The sequence below is a fragment of the Furipterus horrens genome, unplaced genomic scaffold (assembly GCF_987537825.1).
Source record: "Furipterus horrens unplaced genomic scaffold, mFurHor1.1.pri manual_scaffold_3, whole genome shotgun sequence".
NCBI lineage: Eukaryota > Metazoa > Chordata > Mammalia > Chiroptera > Furipteridae > Furipterus > Furipterus horrens.
The window spans coordinates 179776408-179795913 of NW_028327173.1; the positions used below are offsets into that span (position 1 = coordinate 179776408).

The 19506-nt window shown below is 48.2% G+C and overlaps 1 protein-coding gene across 1 annotated transcript; it reads left to right on the top strand.

The window, feature by feature from the left end:
• Positions 1–1837: 1837 nt before the first annotated feature.
• Positions 1838–4171, top strand: SIX6 (SIX homeobox 6). The gene is made up of 2 exons (XM_090272067.1): positions 1838–2664; positions 3688–4171. The coding sequence occupies exons 1-2, from the start codon at positions 1838–1840 to the stop codon at positions 3854–3856; spliced, it is 996 nt and encodes a 331-aa protein (XP_090128193.1). The 3' UTR covers positions 3857–4171.
• Positions 4172–19506: the final 15335 nt, after the last annotated feature.

Here is a 19506-nt window from a genome sequence, read left to right on the forward strand (position 1 = left end):
CCCTCCTGAGGTCCCCAAGGCTCGCTGGCTGTTCAACCCTGCCGGCTGTGGACCCTTGTGTGTGATGTTTCCCACTAAAAGTTGTCATTCCTGAGGATTTGGAAGTCACCCCAAGATAGGGAAGTTCTGTGCTTTGTTATCGTACCCATCTCCCTTTCTATTTTGCCTCTGCCCTGCCGCATTTCAAGAAAATGAGCTCTTAGAAAAGAAAGCCTCTTCCTTGAGGCAGCTAGCAATCTCCCAGAAATGATGTAAATGGTTGCAGGGCTTTTTCTGCCCCTTTGCTATTTTATTTTCGAGTGAACTGTGAAGATCTGTGAATATAATATCAGGGTTTTCTGTCAGAATGAGCTTTGTCCTGCACTCAGGCATAGCATGATCTGACCTGACACCTCCAACCATCTGTGCTATCTATCTGCCTTCTGATTTACCGGAGCTGTACAAGCTGCATACAAATTGTACTTGATACTAAAGAAAAGACAGCCTGGGCCCAGTTCAGTTTGAAGCAAACATTCCTATCTGATTCCTTTCTAGGGATGAGCTTCCCAAAGATGGTTTTCCCCTCCCAATTATTTTCTTCAAACTAAACAAGCCCCTGTCAAAAGCCCAGGTGAGATCATGGTTTCTTTTGATCTAGGCCTCAGAAAATGGTATTATCTGACTGTCAATTGGGAATCAATAAAAGTTGCCAATTCAATCTGCTGGCCCAAAGGCTGAGCCGCCAAGAAGGCCCTTCTCTGCTGGAGGGGTCAGTGCTCAATGGCTTAATAAGCACTTTCTGCTCCCCCCCCCCAAAAAAAGCATTGCTCTGGTCCACCCCCCACCTCACCCTCTCTATTTTACTTCTACTGAATTACTTTTGGGCCAAAACGCAATTAGAGTTTCTATCCTCAGCTTAAGAGTTAAATGTTCTATCTTCTAATATAGGGTAGGAGAGAAAATTATCCTGCAAGAAAAAGAGCAAATCGATATTTTAAAAAAGATCTCTGAAATAAGCTTTTAAATTGCTGTCCTGACCTACCAATGACTTCTCACTTTAGATGTGGCTATGCTGCATATTTGTTCAAGTTCGTTAAACTTGGGGGGGCTGCTGAAAAGTATACACTTTGGGGGGGGTGCGATGCCTCTTTTTTTGAGTGTTTGACTTCATGGTCACCACCTGTGTTATCAGGTGTGGAGTGTCCTAGCTCACATTTTGAATGATTTCAAGAGGATTTGAAGGTGGTGGGAATAGAGTCCAAACTGACCTCTTCTACAGATCCCGCGTCCGTTCCTTCTGCTTCAGATTCGATTCCCATTGGGCTGTTTGGCAGCTGGAAAAGGAGGAAAGGCATCTAGGGATGGATGCTGAGAAGAAATGAGGTGATCCACTTCCCCTCCCTCCCCATTCGTGCGCTCCCCGCACTGTTTGCAGTTTCGTTACAACTACACTTCATGAATTTTTGTAGGATTTAGATCTGGCCAGTCCTCTTTGTCCTCTGGAGACCTCTTGACCCAGGCAGAGCATCTCACCAAAGTGGATTCCTGTAGCATCACTGTCTCTTTAGGGGAGGGGGGGAGGGAGGGAGAACGGTGGAACAAGGCTGGGGAGAGGGAGATTGAAATGCTGCTGCTCTCCGCTCTCTTTTTCGCCCAGCCACTCGCAAGTCTTTTCCTCCTCCAGATTCTGCAAAATACTGCGAAAAAGTCCACCAGGGAACGGCGGGCGCTGTCGAGAGCGGGGAGGTGCTGAAATGGCCTAGACGCCCTGGTTGCGGTCTTGATTGGCAGAGCCCTCCAGTGACTGACAGGGGGTCTCCATGGCGCCCGCGCGGCCAATCCGCCCACCCCAGTAGAGATGCCGGCTCGCCCGCCTGCGTGCCGTAAGCCGGCGGAGCCGAACCTGAGCCACGGAGCCGAAGCCAGCATCTCCTCCAATCCCTCCCGCTCGCTTGCTCCTCGTAGTTGCACTGCCACTGCCCCCCCAGCAGTCCCTCCGGCTGCCCTGAACTGGTTCACAGAGGAGAGCCTGGCGCATCCGGCCGGGCCCGTGGGCATCTGCTGCGTGTCCTGTTCCCGGCTCAGCGCTCCCTCTGCCGCCAGTGCTGCCTCGATGTTCCAGCTACCCATCTTGAATTTCAGTCCCCAGCAAGTAGCGGGGGTATGTGAGACTCTGGAAGAGAGCGGCGACGTGGAGCGCCTGGGTCGCTTCCTCTGGTCATTGCCCGTGGCCCCTGCGGCCTGCGAGGCCCTCAACAAAAATGAATCGGTACTTCGAGCGCGAGCCATCGTGGCCTTTCACGGTGGCAACTACCGGGAGCTCTACCATATCCTGGAAAACCACAAGTTCACCAAGGAGTCCCACGCCAAGCTGCAGGCGCTGTGGCTTGAAGCGCATTACCAGGAGGCTGAGAAGCTGCGTGGACGGCCCCTAGGGCCGGTGGACAAGTACCGAGTGAGGAAGAAGTTCCCACTGCCGCGCACCATTTGGGACGGCGAACAGAAGACACACTGCTTCAAGGAGCGCACGCGGCACTTGCTACGGGAATGGTACCTGCAAGACCCGTACCCCAATCCCAGCAAAAAACGTGAGCTTGCCCAGGCAACCGGACTGACCCCTACACAGGTGGGCAACTGGTTCAAAAACCGCCGACAGAGGGACAGGGCAGCTGCCGCAAAGAACAGGTCAGTACCTAGAGTCTCCTTGCCTTGCGCTCACCCGGGAGGGGGCGGGTGACAGCACCTTGGGCGCCCTTACCTGGGGACTTGGAGACTTGGATTCAGCAAAGGTGGAAGCGAGGTCTGTCTTCAGTTATGAGGCCCTGCGTTCTGGGCTTCTGGGCAGGGGTTTCCTTCCCTGCTCTTGGTTCCCACCCTGTCGTTCTGGGAGTCTGGGGGTCGATCCAGCAGCTGGTTCCAGTCACCAAACCAAGGCTGCATTGCAAGGGGGGAAGAGATAAAATTAAAATCCCAGAAATAATGAAGGACTTCAAAGCCCAAAGCTAATTCCTGCAGCCTTGGCCCAGGCTCTTATTATTAAGTGAAGCCTGACTTATTAGCAATGTGGCAGTTTATTGACATTTTTAAAGTCCATATGCATCCTTCTCTGATGCTATGAGAACAGTTTTCAATGAGTTTCTGTTTCTAAGAAGTGGGAAATCGAGTTATCTTCTCAGGAGTGGATAGTCCAGTTTCAAAACAGAAAAATAGCCGGCTATTGCTTTCCATTCCCCAGCGTGTGAATCTCAATTAGCCAAACACTTTGGCCAAGAACCTAACCTCTTCCCCCAGGCCCAAATGCTCCCTGCACCTCCCAGGCAGCCCTTTTTGCCCTCAGCCTTGGGCCAGCCAGACCTCAGAGGCACAGACACACTATGGGAAGGGGGTCTTCTGTCCCAGAACCTACTTTGTCCTTATCACCCACACCTCAATCATCCTGACAGTAAATCTCTCAAAGTTGGCCAACAACTGGGAATGACCCTGTGAGTCCAGCATCCCAAAGACTGGGGAGACTGGACTCTGAAGACGGGTGGGGCACCTTCATGGCTCTGTCAGAGGCGGCTGCGGACCCCTGCCTAGCTGCGTTGCCTCATCTTACTCGCTTTAACAGCCCAAGTCTGAGGGAGAGCCACCAGCCGCGGAGCTTAAGGGATGCAGACCAGGGAGCAACGGAAACAGTGTTACATGTGTTTCTTTCCTTCCCTGTAGACTCCAGCAGCAAGTCCTGTCTCAGGGCTCCGGGCGCGCGCTAATAACCGAGGAACAAGGCACGACCGAGGTGCTGGGAGCCACTGCCAGCCCCGCCGCCAGCCTATCCAGCAAGGCAGCCACTTCAGCAATCTCCATCACATCCAGCGACAGCGAGTGCGACATCTAAGCTGCCTGCCCAGCAGGTTCAGAAACAGAATCCGGTGTATAAAACGACACAAACAAAATGAAGGAGGAAGAGAAGAAAGACCAACCAGGAACTCCGACGATGAGGGACCGGTGATGAGGGACGGGAGAGTTCGGCGCATTGCCCTGTCCCGCCCGTGGCCTGCCTAGCTCCATTGGTGCCCTCCGGCCACAAGTACAGGGGCCCACGGTGAGGCTTGACCCAGCGCCACGCTCTCCTTGCTTTGCTTTTTCCCAAGGATTTTGATGCAAAGATGCCTCCAGAATGTGAACTACATGCTGAGCGCCTGTCCTGCATCTCCCGTGGGTATTTCACGTCAAAAGGACGCAGTTATATATGTATAACTTTTGCTTTAAAGTTTTTAAAACAAAACATATATGCTGTTTACTTATTTAAGAGACTGCTATGGTAGGTTTTTCTGTATCTTGGTAACTTGCTGTTTCTAAAGGCACAGGGTAGAGCTGAGGGGTTCTGTGTGAAGCCAAACAATAAAAACCTGGTGAACAACCTTTCCTAATTAACGGAGCTACTCTCAAATTCCTACCCCCCCCCCAAAAAAATCCCTTTCTTCACCAGGAAGGCAAGGACTCTAGTACAAACCAAACGTAACTTTTTCCTTTTCTGGTATCTCCTGGTATATTTTATGGTAAGTCCGTAACCGTCTTCCAAGTCAAATTGTGTGTATGTATGTATGTGTATGATATATTTAAACCAAGAAATTGGCAACATGAGCATCTCCTATAAGGCAACTCCCCACATCCTCAGCAGAGGCAACTATTATCCACCCGACACTCACTTTTATTGTCAAAGGTTTTCAAGAATAATTTAGAAAGTCAAGTTCTAGGACATAATAGTGAGTCCTGTTTTATAAAAATGTAAGACTATTCTGGCACAGTCTCTACAATGAGCAAGGCTATCCATCTCCTTTGAGGCCTCCTCCCATGCAAAAGCAGAAAGTATCCATGATTATGCTAGAGTGAGCATATATTACATTTAGGATTGAACTCATTAAAATTAGACAAAAGAATATAGGAGTGGTGGTAATAATTAGATTAACATCTTCTTGCTACAGAAGTAGGTTTTTAATCAAATGCATTACTTTCAACAAAAGGAATATACCGAGATGGGGGGAAGAATGTAATCATGTCACATATTGAGGTGAAATAGAAAGCTGCAGAGAAGTGACTAACATTTTAAAAATCTGATTTCTATGTTAAATATGAAACAAATCATCCAGAGCCTCATTGTCCTGTAATGGGTTCAATTAAAATATCAAATATTCTTAGTATTTAATTTGCCCTCCCAAAGTGTGCAGGCACACGCAGGCACAGAGACACATACACCAAAAACAAAAACAAAAACAAAACAGTTCTTGCACTAAAATAGTAAATGCTATCCAGAGTTTCTTAGCTTTTTTTATTTTTAACCAGTGAAAAGGATTGCATATTATAAAATTTGGCATTGATCTTTAAAGAGCTTGAGCTAAACTTCCTTCTTTAAGCTCCCCTCCCCATTGGACACTTTTCAATTTGTTTTTCTGTCCTTAATGGATGCTCTTTGGTTCAGAAGTCTGCTAACTTATTTGGATAGAAGTGCCAATGTGTGCCCTGGCTGGTGTGGCTCAGTGGATTGAGCAACTGGCCTACAAACCAAAGGGTCACCAGTTTAATTCCCAGTCAGGGCACATGCTTGGGTTGTAGGCCAGGCCCCTAGTTGGGGGTGTGCAAGAGTCAACCACACAATGATGTTTCTTTCCCTCTCTTTCTCCTTCCCTTCCCTTCTCTCTAAAAATAAATAAATAAAATTAAAAAAAAAAAAAGTGCCAATGTGCAAACCAAACAAAAATATGTGAAGTCATGGAAGACAAAAAGTCAAATGGCAAGATATATGGAGAAGCTGGGGATATAAATAAAGGTTGAATTTTGGTTTCTAAATTGCTTAAACAGATTTGACCTCATTGGGGCTATATAAATGGTTGTCATTGTGTACAGCAGACCTTATCCAGAGAACTGTTCACAATCAAAACTCTCTTTCTTGCCTAAGAGTTCTAGGTGTGAGTAGGGAAGTCTTTGAGGTCCAAAAAGCAAGCAAATGTCCTACTCTGAGTCCTGAAAGGTTAGCATGATAGAGCTTTCTGGAGACTCTATTTTGTTTCCTAGAGTCCCTGGTAGTTCTTAGAATGCCAAGTAGCAGGGCCAGGTCTCCAAAGAAGCAAAGGAGGCACCTAAAATTTAAGGAGGCATTCACTCTTAAGGTCAAGCAAGTGCAAGGCATCTGGGGGTGAGTGCTCCTTAAATTTTGCACCCATCCTAGTCCTGAATCTGCCAATGAAAAAATCAAAAGATTTCCTTTCTTGTTCCCCAGCTTCATCCCATCCTAATTATGGAGCTGTCCAGAACCAACATTTTAAGAGGATAGTTGGCAAATTTTATCTCTTATGCTGATGCTTCCAGATCCAAGAGGGAAGGAAAAGGACTAATTAGCGGATTGATGTAAAGGAATTTGAGATTCTAAAATCCCACCCCACTCACCAATTCAAATAATGCCTAAAAGCAAAAGGAAGTCTCCACTCTGCACTCTCAAGAAAGAAAATAAAAAAAGGTAGGGGTAGGGTAGGGGATAAATACTGCTAAGAACTAGGCTTTCTCTTTACAAATAATTTGTAAATAACGCTTAATTGTTCAGCAAAGAAAAAATAAGCTAAACAGTGATGGAGGATTTTTATTTCCTGCTTTGGTGAAAGCCTTTAAAGTATATGGTTCTTTTTCTTTTTTTTAATTTTTTTATTCATTTACTTTTAGAGAGAGGGGAAGGGAGGGAGAAAGAAAGGGAGGGAGAAAGAAAGGGAGGAAATATCAATGTGTGATTGCCTCTTGTGCACCCCCAAATGGGGACCTGACCTGCAACCCAGGCATATGCCCCGACTGGGAATTGAACTGGGGACCCTTTGGTTCGCAGGCTGGCACTCAATCGACAGAGCCACACCAGGCAGAGCTAAAGAATATGGTTTTTTAAAGTACATCTGATTTTCTTAAACATGCTGCCTAAGGATTACATTATAAAACAGCTATTCTGTTTCACCAATCTGAAGATTTATCTAATTTCACTTTAGATTCTTAAGAGGTGGCCTGTTATTTCAGAGATTTTTAAAAAAATGTTTATCTGAAACCCAGTGGCATCTAACTGCTTTTGTGAATAATCAGGTTTTTGATGATCACATGTCGGAAGCTGGTCCAAATCTTCCCGTGGACGGGTATTGTAAAGTTTCATTTTCTTTTCAAGATATTTTTCCTTATCGGTTTTATCCTACTCTAGAAATGGTTGTGTGTGTGTGTGTGTGTGTTTAATTCCAGGTAGCAGCTTGTGGAAGTTTTCTGAATTTGGAGAAATCTCCATATGATGGGTTTCCCTTTGTCTTTTGAAATTATTTTCCCTTAACAATTTCCCAAAAAGCAGTTACTCCAGCAAAGCGGAAAGAAGCTGTGTTTGCATATTTCAACAGACCTGACCAATGCGAGGATTTCATCCCCAGCCCTAGCTCAGGCTTCTTTACCGGTTATAAATATTTCAACCATCCGCCAGTTCACCAAAAGCGCTATGGCTCCTGCTCCCCAAAGGCCGCAGCTCCTCTCTCCTCCACTTAATGACCCACTCCGCTTCCACCCGCAGCGCTTGCTCCCCTCCCGCCGCCTTTTCTGTCACCAGTTTGTTTATAAAAATCTGCGAGGGAAGGGATGAGAGGCCGGGGGGTGGGGGAGGACTTGCTCTTTGTTTACATTAAACAAATGACAGTCAAAGAGCACAAGCAAAATCTTCCTTGACCTCGTTCTCCCTAATTTTAACAAAAAAGAAAAAATATATTGTATCTAAAGACAACGTGAATGGGGCGGGAGAAGAACAGAAACAGCTTTTCGCTCTATTCAGCCCAGACAAGGGTTCGGGGACGATTTCCGCTCCCATTGTGAGGCGGGGCCGGGGGGCGACGGTGAATGGGGGGTCTGCCCAGCGGCCCGCGGGGCTGTCAGGCGGCTCAGCGTAATCAGGGCTAATGACAGTGGCCGGGCGCTCCACAGGACAATGCGCGGGGCCGCGGGGTTTTGTCGGCCTGAAAGGCTAATAGGTTTGCCTGGGGGCTGCAAGAGGGTGAGGGTGGTCGGGAGGAGGAGGCAGCGAGGGGAGAAGGGGTCATTGTCCGAGCTCGGCCCGGGCGCGGAGGCGCGTCCGTGCGCCGCGGGGCCGCCGCCAAGGCCTGGAGCGGCCCCTGGAGGCCTGCTGGCAGACGGCGCAGGGGCGGCGGGCGCGTGGGTCCTCTAGAGGAGGCGGCCCTGAGCGGTGGGGCCCGAACTTTTCCCCCCAGGATAAGGCCGTGGACCCCATTACGCCGAAGGCCGGTCCTTCCTCCGGGGTGCGAATCGGGACTCCGTGAATGACAACTTAACACACCCCACCTTTTCTGTCCAGCGCCCTGGAACTTCTCAGACGTGTAGGCCTCGAGCCTCTCCGGTTGTTAGGCTGCCTGACTGAAGTACTGTAGCTCGAAGAGAGAAAGCTCTCAAAACGGGGGGGTCAGGGAATTAAATAAAAATCAAGGTCGAAGGGACAAGCACACAAAGGAGAGCTCCGGAGGCAGCGCAGGCAGGGGCGCGCTCGCCCTCGAGCCTCGGACAGCGCGGGTTTCGAGAGTCTCCGGCTCGAGGGTGCGGCGAGGCCGCGCGGGTCTGGGTCTGCGCGCGTGGGGCTTGCGCGCGAGGAACCCGAGCAGGATTGGCGGCCGTGAGACCCTTGGCTGAGGCAGGCCGAACAGTTGTCACCGCCGGCGCTCGAGTCGCCCGACCGAAGAGCAGGTAGGATCCAGACTCGGAGAGGGATTTGCGGGCGATAAGGCCTCGAAAGGACTTCGTGCGCCCAGCGTATCTGCGGGGTTGGCCGGCGGGGCGAGAAGCAGGGACTAGGCGTCCGAAGGACCACATGTCCGCGACAACACAATTAAACTCTGGCAAGTGCCCGCCGGCACCGACACCCCAATCCTTTTGGAAACTTGGCGGCTCCCCTTTCAGCTCTTAGGACTGTCGTCAGGCTAGATCCTGCCTTGGAGCTCTATTTGCTGGAATTTATATCCCCAAATTTCTTTAAGAACTACCCTACCGTGAGGGATCCCACTGGTTTGGGCCCCCTTTTCACTTCCCGTGTGCAGACAAAGGAGTGTGGGAACGATCCCACGGCAGAACAAGCAGTTTCACGCCTCCGTGCCTCTGCTCACGTTTCCGCTTGCCTTGTGGTTTCCACTGCCCGGAACGAGGCTCCCTTCCGGGACCGCTAACCTGTCAATCCATCAAGCCGACCCCACCTGCAATAAGTCTTGCTTGATTTACTAGGCCCCCACAGAGACTGTTCCAGTTCCCTTTTAATGCTTTCACCGTACCTTACCTAAGCGTCTGTTTTAAAGGTTGTATTACACTTGTCTATATGTTTGACTGACCCCGCTAGAAGGTAAGCTCCTTAAGGGCAAGGACCAAATCATACTCAGCTTTATATTCCCAGCGCCTAGCCTAATTATTAGGTGCTCAAATATTTTAAAACTAAATGAATTAATGCATCTTCCTCGAAGCCTGTCTGTTCCAAATTGGTGGAGGCGTGCTGCTAGCTCTAAGCTCAGTTGAACCACAAAGATGACAAATATAGGCTGGACCCAAAGTTCACCTAAATCCTCCCAGCTCAGGTTACCTGCTCTTACCTACTTGTCAGGTTGTCTGGGATGATTCTCCCTCTGGGCTAATGGTTTTTCAGAATCATGTGGGTTTGGGTTCATAACAGGAAAATTATCTTCTCACACATCATTTTCCAAAACAGTAAGGTAAGGGTTGCCACTTGGGTTTCAAAAATTCTCGTTATATCCTCTGAACCCTATAAAATATAATTCCTAATGTTTTTGTTTGTTATAGGATGACAGAGGTTTTCTGTTCCAAGACAACTTTTTTCTCTTTCCCTTGCTCCCCCACTTTAGTCTTCACCTACAAATTAAAAAGTAAACACACAAAAAATCACAAACTCAGATAAGGTGTCCAATTTTAAGACAGTGGATTAGCATCTATCCCCCTTGCTCAGACTTACCTGGTGTGGGGATCAGGGTGTTAAATTACAAAAGCCCCCATGAAAATCTACTCACTACCAAACTCATCTCAGTTTTAAAGTTTAATGGACAGAAGCAAATGAACTGTGCGTAATTCTGAATTATGATTATATCTATCTATCTATTTATCTATCTATCTATCTATATATATATAAACTGCCTCTTGGAGAGTCATTTTAACCTGGAACTGTCAATTTGCAACTTGAGAATGTTGTTTTTACTATTTGTCTTTCTGGCCAAAGAGATTAGTCTTGAATTTTCTAGCATGAAATAAAATATCTAAGTTAAGGTAATGCATTAAAAAAAATTTTTTTTTATTGTTGACACTATTACAGATGTCCCCTATTTTCCCAGGTGGTGCACATTAATTTAATATCTGAACAGTCTGGTTGGTGGTAAACTAGTTTATTATGTATTTCTTTTCAGATATGTAGAAGTCCTATTAAAGAGTTATCCCTTTAAAACATATTTTATTGCTTTGGGTATATTCTTGACTTGCCATAAATTCATGATAAAGTATGCATTTCGACTAAAGGCCTATACGTATGTATATACTAGACATCTGATATACGAAATTATTTTTGCAGGTAATTATGACTGTTTGAGCTGGAATCGTCAATTTAAAACAGACAAGGCAAAAGGAAGAGGAAAACTATTGTAAGCAGTATGTAGCAATGGACTAGGACCTGAGAGGGTGGGATGGAACAAATCCTGCTTTAAAATACCTTATCACTGTGAATATGGGCAAACTGTAACCAAGCAAAGCAGGCTCCTGTACATGGCGTCTTGATGCATACCCAACAATGAGTGTTGGAGGAAATAGGTTTTTATTTACATGGATGAAATATGAGGGGGGAGGGTGGGGGCTGGGAGCATTCCAGCTCAGAGCCCTGTTCTTCCTCGAGACCCAGCACTTCCCTTGCTCCCCACCAGGCGATAAGCCAAAAACAAGCCCAATTGTTCCCTGGTTGTGCAAACAGTTCTCTAGTCCCTCTGGAAGGTACACTTGTTGGTTTCAAAGTCACCATTCTTTTGGAGCAGCTCTTTCCTTCAGGATCTGGGGTACATTGTTCTCAGCCTCCATGTAATAGTCCAGGAAAACATATGCCATGTTACACTGGACCATGATGGAGTCCCAGGGAGCCACATGTACCAAGAGTGACTTTTCTGTATGCCCAGAGTCCCAAGAGATCAGATAGAACCTGGGTCTGTGAGGCAGCAGGTCAGCATCTTGCAAGGCAAGGTGTTGGTGGCTTCAAAGTCAGCCAGAGTGGGCATGATCCGAGCAGCAGCATGCTGTTCTCTCCCTCATGACTGCTCCTTCCTCACTACAGCTTGGCATGGCTGCTATCTTTCCCATGGTGGATCAGCTCTCCTACAAACTGCCTAGCTGCTACATCATGCCTCTCCCTTCATGACTGCCTGCCCTTCTTTTAAATCCTGACCTGGAGCTTCCTATGTGACCCTCTATTCAGCTTCTTCCAAAATGAGCTACATTTGCCAGTCTCTCATTATTTTCTACCTTCTTTTGGCTGCCATCTTTAGTCAGGGCAAGGGTGATTTAGTGACACAGGGGTCTTCCTTAGCCAAAATTTATTCTCAGTTGTCAAACACACACACACACAAATCAGATAAACCAATTCACATCACACAAATAGCTGCTAAAAGCTTAATGAATTACCTACAGATAGAGGCCTGGGTGGGTACTTACAAACTGCTCAGAGATAAGCCTTTAATTCAATAACCCCAAAGCACTAATGGTAGCAATTCAGATATCACTAGTAGGCTAGCAGAAAATTATTTTTGGTTGGAAGAGAGCCAGGAACACCACAAGTCATTCCATGGAGATAGATAACTGCATTTTGGGTCAGATATTGCTAATATTAAAAAATAATAATAAAGTAAAATAAACTTGTTGGGCTTTTCCTTCAAGTTACCACCAAACTTCAGAGAGAGTAGCCTATATTCTTTGCCTTCATTTCTTCACTATATATTCTCTTCTTGGCCTCCTGCAATCTGACTTTTACTTGCATCACTCCATCAAAACTGTTCCCTCAGTCGTCCCTCTACTTGGTCATCAAACTACTCAACCTATTGATTTTCAACAATATTGAGCACCTCTTTCTTCTAAACAGGGCCAGGATTAGGTCGAGGCAAGCAAGGTGTCTAACATACAAAATTTAAGGAGATTCTCTCATTCTCTCTCTCCTCTCTCTCTCAGTCCTGCAAGTTCAGGGTTGTCTTCTGAGTGTATCTCCTTAAATTCCGCACTATAGACATCTCACTTCCCTTACACTAGCCCCATCCCTGTTCTGAAACATAACTGAGCTTCCCACCATATTCAAAGCATGGCTTACAATTTTCTGCCTTCATGCCTTTGCTCATGATGCAGGTGTCAAATGACCTCCATGCTTTTTGCCTGCCCTGCATCTTTTCCTACGCTCTTCTAACAGCAGCATCACTAGGGAACTGCTCCTCTGCAATTTAGTGTATTTCTGGTGAGGCCATTCAACACAGTACCTTCCTTCCCAACTCACAGCAGGGTATATCCACCAACATAGGCCAGTCCTTTCCAGATATCTCTGAATTAGAAGCAGATGGGCAACTTTTTTTTTATTGTTGGAATGACACTGAAGTTAGCTCCAACCTTGTCTTTTCTCATTTTGATTACAGGAGCTCATATATCATCCTCCCACTCTTTCTTTCTTTGTTTAAGCTACTTTGAATTTCTGTCGCATGCAAACAAGTGCTGAGATAAAACCTAGAGTATTCTTCCTTTTCCCTCACCTCATCTCTACAGGTACATAGGTCCAACTTTCATGACTCAACTGAAAGGACATTTTCCTCCCAGAGCCTTCCTCGACCCATAGAATTTAACTAAACTCTCCCTTCTCTGGGCTGCTGTGGCATTTTATACATCTTTCATGGTTATTTAGCTTCATGTCCTATATCTCCCCTACCCTGGCTGGTTTGGCTCAGTGGATTGAGCGTCGGCCTGCGAGCTAAGTGTCGCTGGTTCGATCTTCCAGTCAGGGCACATCAGAGAAGGAAAACTCTGACTCCAAAAAACCTCCGCTGCCTTGCGGCATACCTCTTCAGGGGAAAGGCTAAGGGAGTAAACCCCGACAGAAAATCCGGAGCCGGAGTCCCTAAGGCGGTTTGACGTTGTAGTCAACACCGGCAACTCCTGCGGCGCACCTGAAGCCAAGCTGTATCGACTCCGTCTTTCCCTTGGATCCTTCAGCTGAGAGGAGGGGGGGGGTCTGCTGCATGGGCAACAGCAGACCCTCCATATCACCCTGCCCAGGCTCTGTAGCTTCAGCTTCACTGGAGAGGACACTCCAGCGTCATCGCAAGATGTCGATTCAACACAGGAGGAGACAGATACCGTGTCACTCCCGAGTCGGACTGCACAGCCATTCTCGGCGGTGCAGATAGACTCTTAAGAAGCTACACCATCGTCTCTCGAGACGGACGGCTGCCGAACCGAACCGAACCTATATCTCCTAATGTACTGCATGCTCTTCAAGGGCAAGACACATATCTTTGTAATCCTATAAGGACTGAATGCAGGATCTTTTTGACACAGCAGAAAATCAGTAGATTTTGCTGAATGAATGAATTAAATGTATGAATGAATATAACTAAGGAAATTTAGAATCGTCGTTGTTGTCGGCAGCCGTCTGTCTCGAGAGACGATGGCGTAGCTTCTTGAGAGTCTATCTGCATCGCCGAGAATGGCTGTGCAGTCCGACTCGGGAGTGACAATCCCTGCCGCACTTGTTACAGGTGAAGGCAGATGGCTGTTGTTGCTGCTGTTGACGCTGCTTCCACCTCGATCTTTTCTGGACCGCCTCCTCGTTGCGCGCAGCCTCTGCGCGTGACGTACCTTGCCTGACCGCGAGCCTCCAGGCTAGGCGGTCGTCTGCTTGAACTTCCCATGTGTTGAGATTGATGGAGCATTGTGTCATGTCCTTTTTGCAGATGTCTTTGAACCGCAGTTTTGGGCACCCTGTCATCCTCTGGCCTTCTGCTAGCTCGCCGTAGAGGAGGTCTTTGGGAATACGGCCTGCATCCATTCTTTTGACATGGCCGAGCCACCTGAGGCGTCTCTCACTAAGAACTTCATGCAAACTGCTCATGTTGGCTCGCTTCAGCACCTCGGTGTTGGGGACCTTATCCTGCCAGGCGACATGCAGGACGCGTCGCAGGCACCTCATGTGGAAGCTGTTGAGTTTCCTTTCGTGCCTTGCGTAGGTGGTCCACGTCTCGCTGCCATAGAGGAGAGTGCTGAGTACGCAGGCTTGGTAGATGCGCAGTCTGGTTTTCTCAGTGAGGCTGGAATTGTTCCACGCTCGCCGGTTCAGTCTGGCCATAACTGTGGCTGCCCTGGCGATTCTCCGGTTGACCTCCAAGTCGACTGACAGAGAGCTCGAGATGGTGGACCCGAGGTAAGTGAAGTCGTTGACAACCTCCAGGGTGTATCCGTCGATGGTGATGCATGGGGGAGTCCCCGTGCCTTGAGCCATAACGTTCGTCTTCGTCAGGCTGATGGCTAGTCCGAACTCCTTGCCTTGGGAAAGGCAAGTGACTAGCTGCTGGAGTCCCTCTTCGGAGTGTGATGTCAAGGCTACGTCGTCGGTGAAGAGCATCTCACGGATGAGGACCTCTTTGACTTTGGTCTTGGCTCGTAGACGGGCCAGGTTGTAGAGCTTGCCATCGGATCTGGTGTGAATGAAGACACCCTCGCTGCAGTCCTTAAAGGCGTATTGGAGGAGCATGGAGAAGAAGATTCCGAACAGCGTAGGCGCGAGGACGCAGCCCTGCTTTACTCCGCTGCTGACTGGGAAGGCCTCAGAGGTTGCGCCGTTGTAGGACACCGTGCTGTGCATGTTGTCGTGAAAGGACATGACCACAGCAAGCAGATGTGGTGGACAGCCAATCTTCCGTAGCAAGCTGAAGAGTCCGCTTCGACTGACCAGATCAAACGCCTTCGTGAGGTCGATAAAGGCGAGGTAGAGTGGTTTATGCTGCTCGTGACACTTCTCCTGCAGCTGGCGTAAGGAGAAGATCATGTCCACTGTTGATCGGCCAGCTCTGAAGCCACACTGGGACTCTGGGTAGATGCGGGAAGAAAGGGTCTGCAGGCGGGCAAGAGCGACCCGGGCAAATACTTTGCCGATGACGCTGAGGAGAGAGATGCCCCGGTAGTTGTTGCAGTCGCTGCGGTCTCCTTTGTTCTTGTACATGGTGATAATGTTGGCGTCTCTCATATCCTGGGGGATGTAACCCTCCTTCCAGCAGAGACAGAGTAGATGGTGGAGCGGCTGTAGCAGGACTGGTTTCCCGCTCTTTAGGATTTCTGGAGGGATTCCGTCGCTTCCTGGTGCTTTCCCGCAAGTGAGGCGGTCGATGGCTTTGCTGAGCTCTGCTGCAGTAGGTGGGGTGTCTAGCTCCTCCATGACTGGTAGGTCTGGGATGGCGTTAAGAGCAGTGTCTGTTACGGTGTTCCTCGTTGCATACAGCTCGAGGTAGTGCTCGGTCCACCGCCGCATTTGCTGTTCCTGGTCAGTGATGACCTCACCTGTCTTGGACTTAAGGGGGGCGATCTTGGAGGGGATTGGGCCTGTTGCCTTCTTGATACCCTCATACATTCCTCGTGCGTTGCCTATATCGGCGGCTTCCTGGATGCTTCTGCACAGGTTTAGCCAATAGGTGTTGGCACAGTGGCGGGCGGTCTTCTGGACTTTGCTCCTGGCAGCCTGTAGAGCTTGAAGTGTACTGGGAGTGGGCTGGCCTTGTAAGCCAGTAGGGCCTTCCTCTTAGCCTCGATCACAGGTTCCATTTCTTCCCAGTGAGCCTCGTACCAGTCAACATTCTTCCGCTCTTTCTTCCCGTAAGCAATAATGGCGGAGTTGTATATGGCGTCGCGAAGACGTGGCCAATTAGATTCGATAATGTCATCTGCCGCCATTCCCTCACCGAGTGCATCTTCCATCCTGTTGATGAATTGCTGGGTCTTAACTGGGTTGCTGGCACAACTGGTGTTGATGCGTGGGCGACCCTTCTTCTTGGAGTGGTGCAACCTCTTCGGCGTTATGCACACCTTGCTTACCACGAGGGCATGGTCCGTGTCGCAGTCTGCACTGTGGTAGCTGCGGGTGAGGAGGGTGCTGCCAATATCCGTTCTTCTGGTGATGACGAGGTCAAGCTGGTGCCCGTGGCGGGAGCGGGGGTGCCTCCATGACACCTGGTGGATCTCTTTGCACTTGAAGAATGTGTTTGTCACGCACAGGCCGTGGTGACACAGAAGCTCAAGCAGTCGCTGACTATTCTCATTGATCTTTCGTCTCCCAAAGTTTCCGAGGCAGGTGGGCCAGGCCATGTGGTCGGCTCCTACTCTTGCGTTGAAGTCTCCAAGGAGATAAAGAGCGTTACTTCTGGGGATCTTGGATAACGCTTCGTCCAGTGCATGGTAGAACTGTTCTTTCTCTTCGGTGGTGGCGCAGAGGGTTGGGGCATACGCGCTAAGAATGCTGACTGGGCCAAAAGTTGTTGACAATTGGAGGGTAAGTAATCTCTGTGCCTCCTGTGGGTGGCTCTATGGAGTTAACAAGCGTGTTCTTCACAGCGAACCCAACACCGTGCTGTCTTGGTTGGTCCGGAGACTTCCCTTGCCAGTAGAAGGTGTAGTTGGTTTCTCTGATAGTTCCGTTGTCGGCCAACCGGGTCTCCTGTAGAGCCGCAATGTCGATGTTTAGTCGTGCCAGTTCCCTGTCGATGACGGCGGTTTTCCTGGCACCATTGATCCACGGAAGGTCTGCAGTAAGTCCGGGACACATGGTCCTGATGTTCCAGCTAGCGAGGTGAAGAGCTGGATGCTTCTTTCTTGTTGTTTGCTTGGAATTGCCTGGTGCGAGTGTTTTGTGGCCCACTTTTCGAGAGACGCCTCTCTGATCCCCACGCACCCAGTGGGGCAGGCGAGCCATGGCGAGACGGCACCTAATTGGCTGGGGGCTGCCCAGCTTGAGGCGGGCGGTAGCTGTCCAGTGAGGTGCGATGACCTCTCCCACCGTCAGAGGAGACCCCTGGCGCTCGTTTCCTTCGCCAATCGGATGAGCTTATAACCGGTATCTGTCTCCTCCCGTGTTGAGTCGACATCTTGCGATGACGCTGGAGTGTCCTCTCCAGTGAAGCTACAAAGCCTGGGCAGGGTGATATGGAGGGCCAGCTGTTGCCCATGCAGCAGACCCCCCCTCTCTTCGCAGCTGAAGGATCCAAGGGGAAAGACAGAGTCAATACAGCTTGGCTTCAGGTGCGCCGCAGGAGTTGCCGGTGTTGACTACAACGTCAAACCGCCTTAGGGACTCCGGCTCCGGATTTTCTGTCGGGGTTTACTCCCTTAGCCTTTCCCCTGAAGAGGTATGCCGCAAGGCAGCGGAGGTTTTTTGGAGTCAGAGTTTTCCTTCTCTGATGTGCCCTGACTGGAAGATCGAACCAGCGACACTTAGCTCGCAGGCCGACACTCAATCCACTGAGCCAAACCAGCCATCTCTGTGTTTTATTTCAGGAAACTTTAGTCAGAATAATCTGAAGTTCTAAAAAAAGTATTATTTTTATTCTGAAAGAAAACTAAAAGAAGGGATGGCCTACTAATTGTTAGGGAAAGATGGTGAATTTTAAAGGATGCCAGAGTTCTGTTTTGTTTTGTTTTTGCAGGTACAAGAATTTTATTTTATTTTTTAAATATATTTTACTAATTATGCTATTACATTTGTTCCAATTTTTTCCCTTTGCCCCTTCCACCTGATACCCCCATTCTCTCCAGCAACCCCCACTCCTTAGTTCATGTTCATGGATCATGCATATAAGCTCTTTGGCTCTCCATTCCCTTACTGTTATTAACATCTCCCTGCCTATTCTGTATCTACCAATTTATACTTCTTAATCCCTGCACCTTTCCCTCCAATCTTCCCCTTTCCCCTCCCAACTGATAATGCTCCAAATGATGTCCATATCTATCTATGATTCTGTTTCTGTTCTGCTTGTTTGCATACTTTGTTTTTTATAGTCAATTGTTGATAGTTGTGAATTTATTACCATGTTAATGTTCATAGTTTTGATGTTTTTCTTAAATAAGTCCCTTTAACTTTTCATAAAATAATGGCTTGGTGATGATGAACTCCTTTAGCTTTACCTTGTCTGGGAAGCACTTTATCTGCTCTTCTACTCTAAGTGATAGCTTTGCTCGATAGAGTAATTTAGGCTATAGGTCCCTTGATTTTCATTAGTTTAAATACTTGCCAGCCCCTTCTAGCCTGCAAAGTGTCTTTTGAGAAGTCAGCTGACCGACTTATGGGAACTGCATTGTAAGTAATGTTCTTCTTTTCTCTTGCTGCTTTTAAGATTCTCTCTTTATCTTTAACCTTTGGCATTTTAATTATGATGTGTTTTGGTGTGTCCTCCTTGGGGCTAGCTTGTTTGGGACTCTCTGTGCTTCCTGGACTTGTATGTCTATTTCCTTTGCCAAATTTGGGAAGTTTTCCTTCATTGTTTTCTCATATAAGCTTTCAATTTGTTGCTCTTTCTCTTCTCTTATTGGCACCCCTATGATTCGGATGTTGGCATGTTTAAAGTTATCCCAGAGGTTCCTAAGCCTCTCCTCATTTTTTTCATTTTTGTTTCCTCATTCTGTACCAGTTGACTGTTTTTTCCTTCCTTATGTTCCAAATCATTTATTTGAACCCCAGTTTCCTTCCCTTCACCATTGGTTTTGTGTGGATTTTCTTTCGTTTCATTTAGCATAGACTTCACTTCTTCCCTTATGCATTTGCAGTACTTAAACATATCTGTCAAGCCTGTGAGCATCTTTATCACCAGTGTTTTGAACTCTACATCTGTTAGGTTGGCTATCTTCTCATCATTTACTTCTCCCACTGCAACCTTGATCGGTTCCCTCTTTTGGGCCATACTTCTCTGTCTCCTCATTCTGGCAGGTTCCTGTGTTTGGTTGCCTCTGTGTCTTAGGTAGAGCTGTCACACCTGTTACATTGTAAGGGGTGGAACCTTAGGTATTCATCAGTATGGGCGACCCATTTCACCATGTTGCAGCGCTGTATATGGGAGAAGGGTCTGAGAGGGAACAATGGTGCTTGCTCAACACTCACCCCTTTTCCAGGCACTTCTCCCTCTTCTGTATGGGACTGGCGCCTCTCTAGCTATTGCCCTGGCCATCATTCCTGGAGTGGGTGGGTCTGCGGACATTCTAGGTCCATGGGGGCCCTTTAAACAAGCAGACTCTACTGAGAGACCAGCAGTTTCTTCCTCTGCCCCAACCCCCACTGGTTTGCACAGTCAGAAGCAATGAGGATTTATTTTCCCCAGCGCTGGAACTGTGAGCTGTGTCGTCTGGTCTGCTGCTTGGAGTGCTCCCCAGGTGTCCCTCCCTACTTTTTAAAATGTGTGACTACGCTTTCCACAGGCTTGTCGCTGCCACCGCTCC

Coding starts and splice junctions, on each gene's coding strand:
- SIX6 (XM_090272067.1), top strand. CDS start 1,838: ATGCCGGCTCGCCCGCCTGCGTGCCGTAAGCCGGCGGAGCCGAACCTG. Junction 2,665..3,687: donor GCAGCTGCCGCAAAGAACAG/GTCAGTACCTAG, acceptor CCTTCCCTGTAG/ACTCCAGCAGCAAGTCCTGT.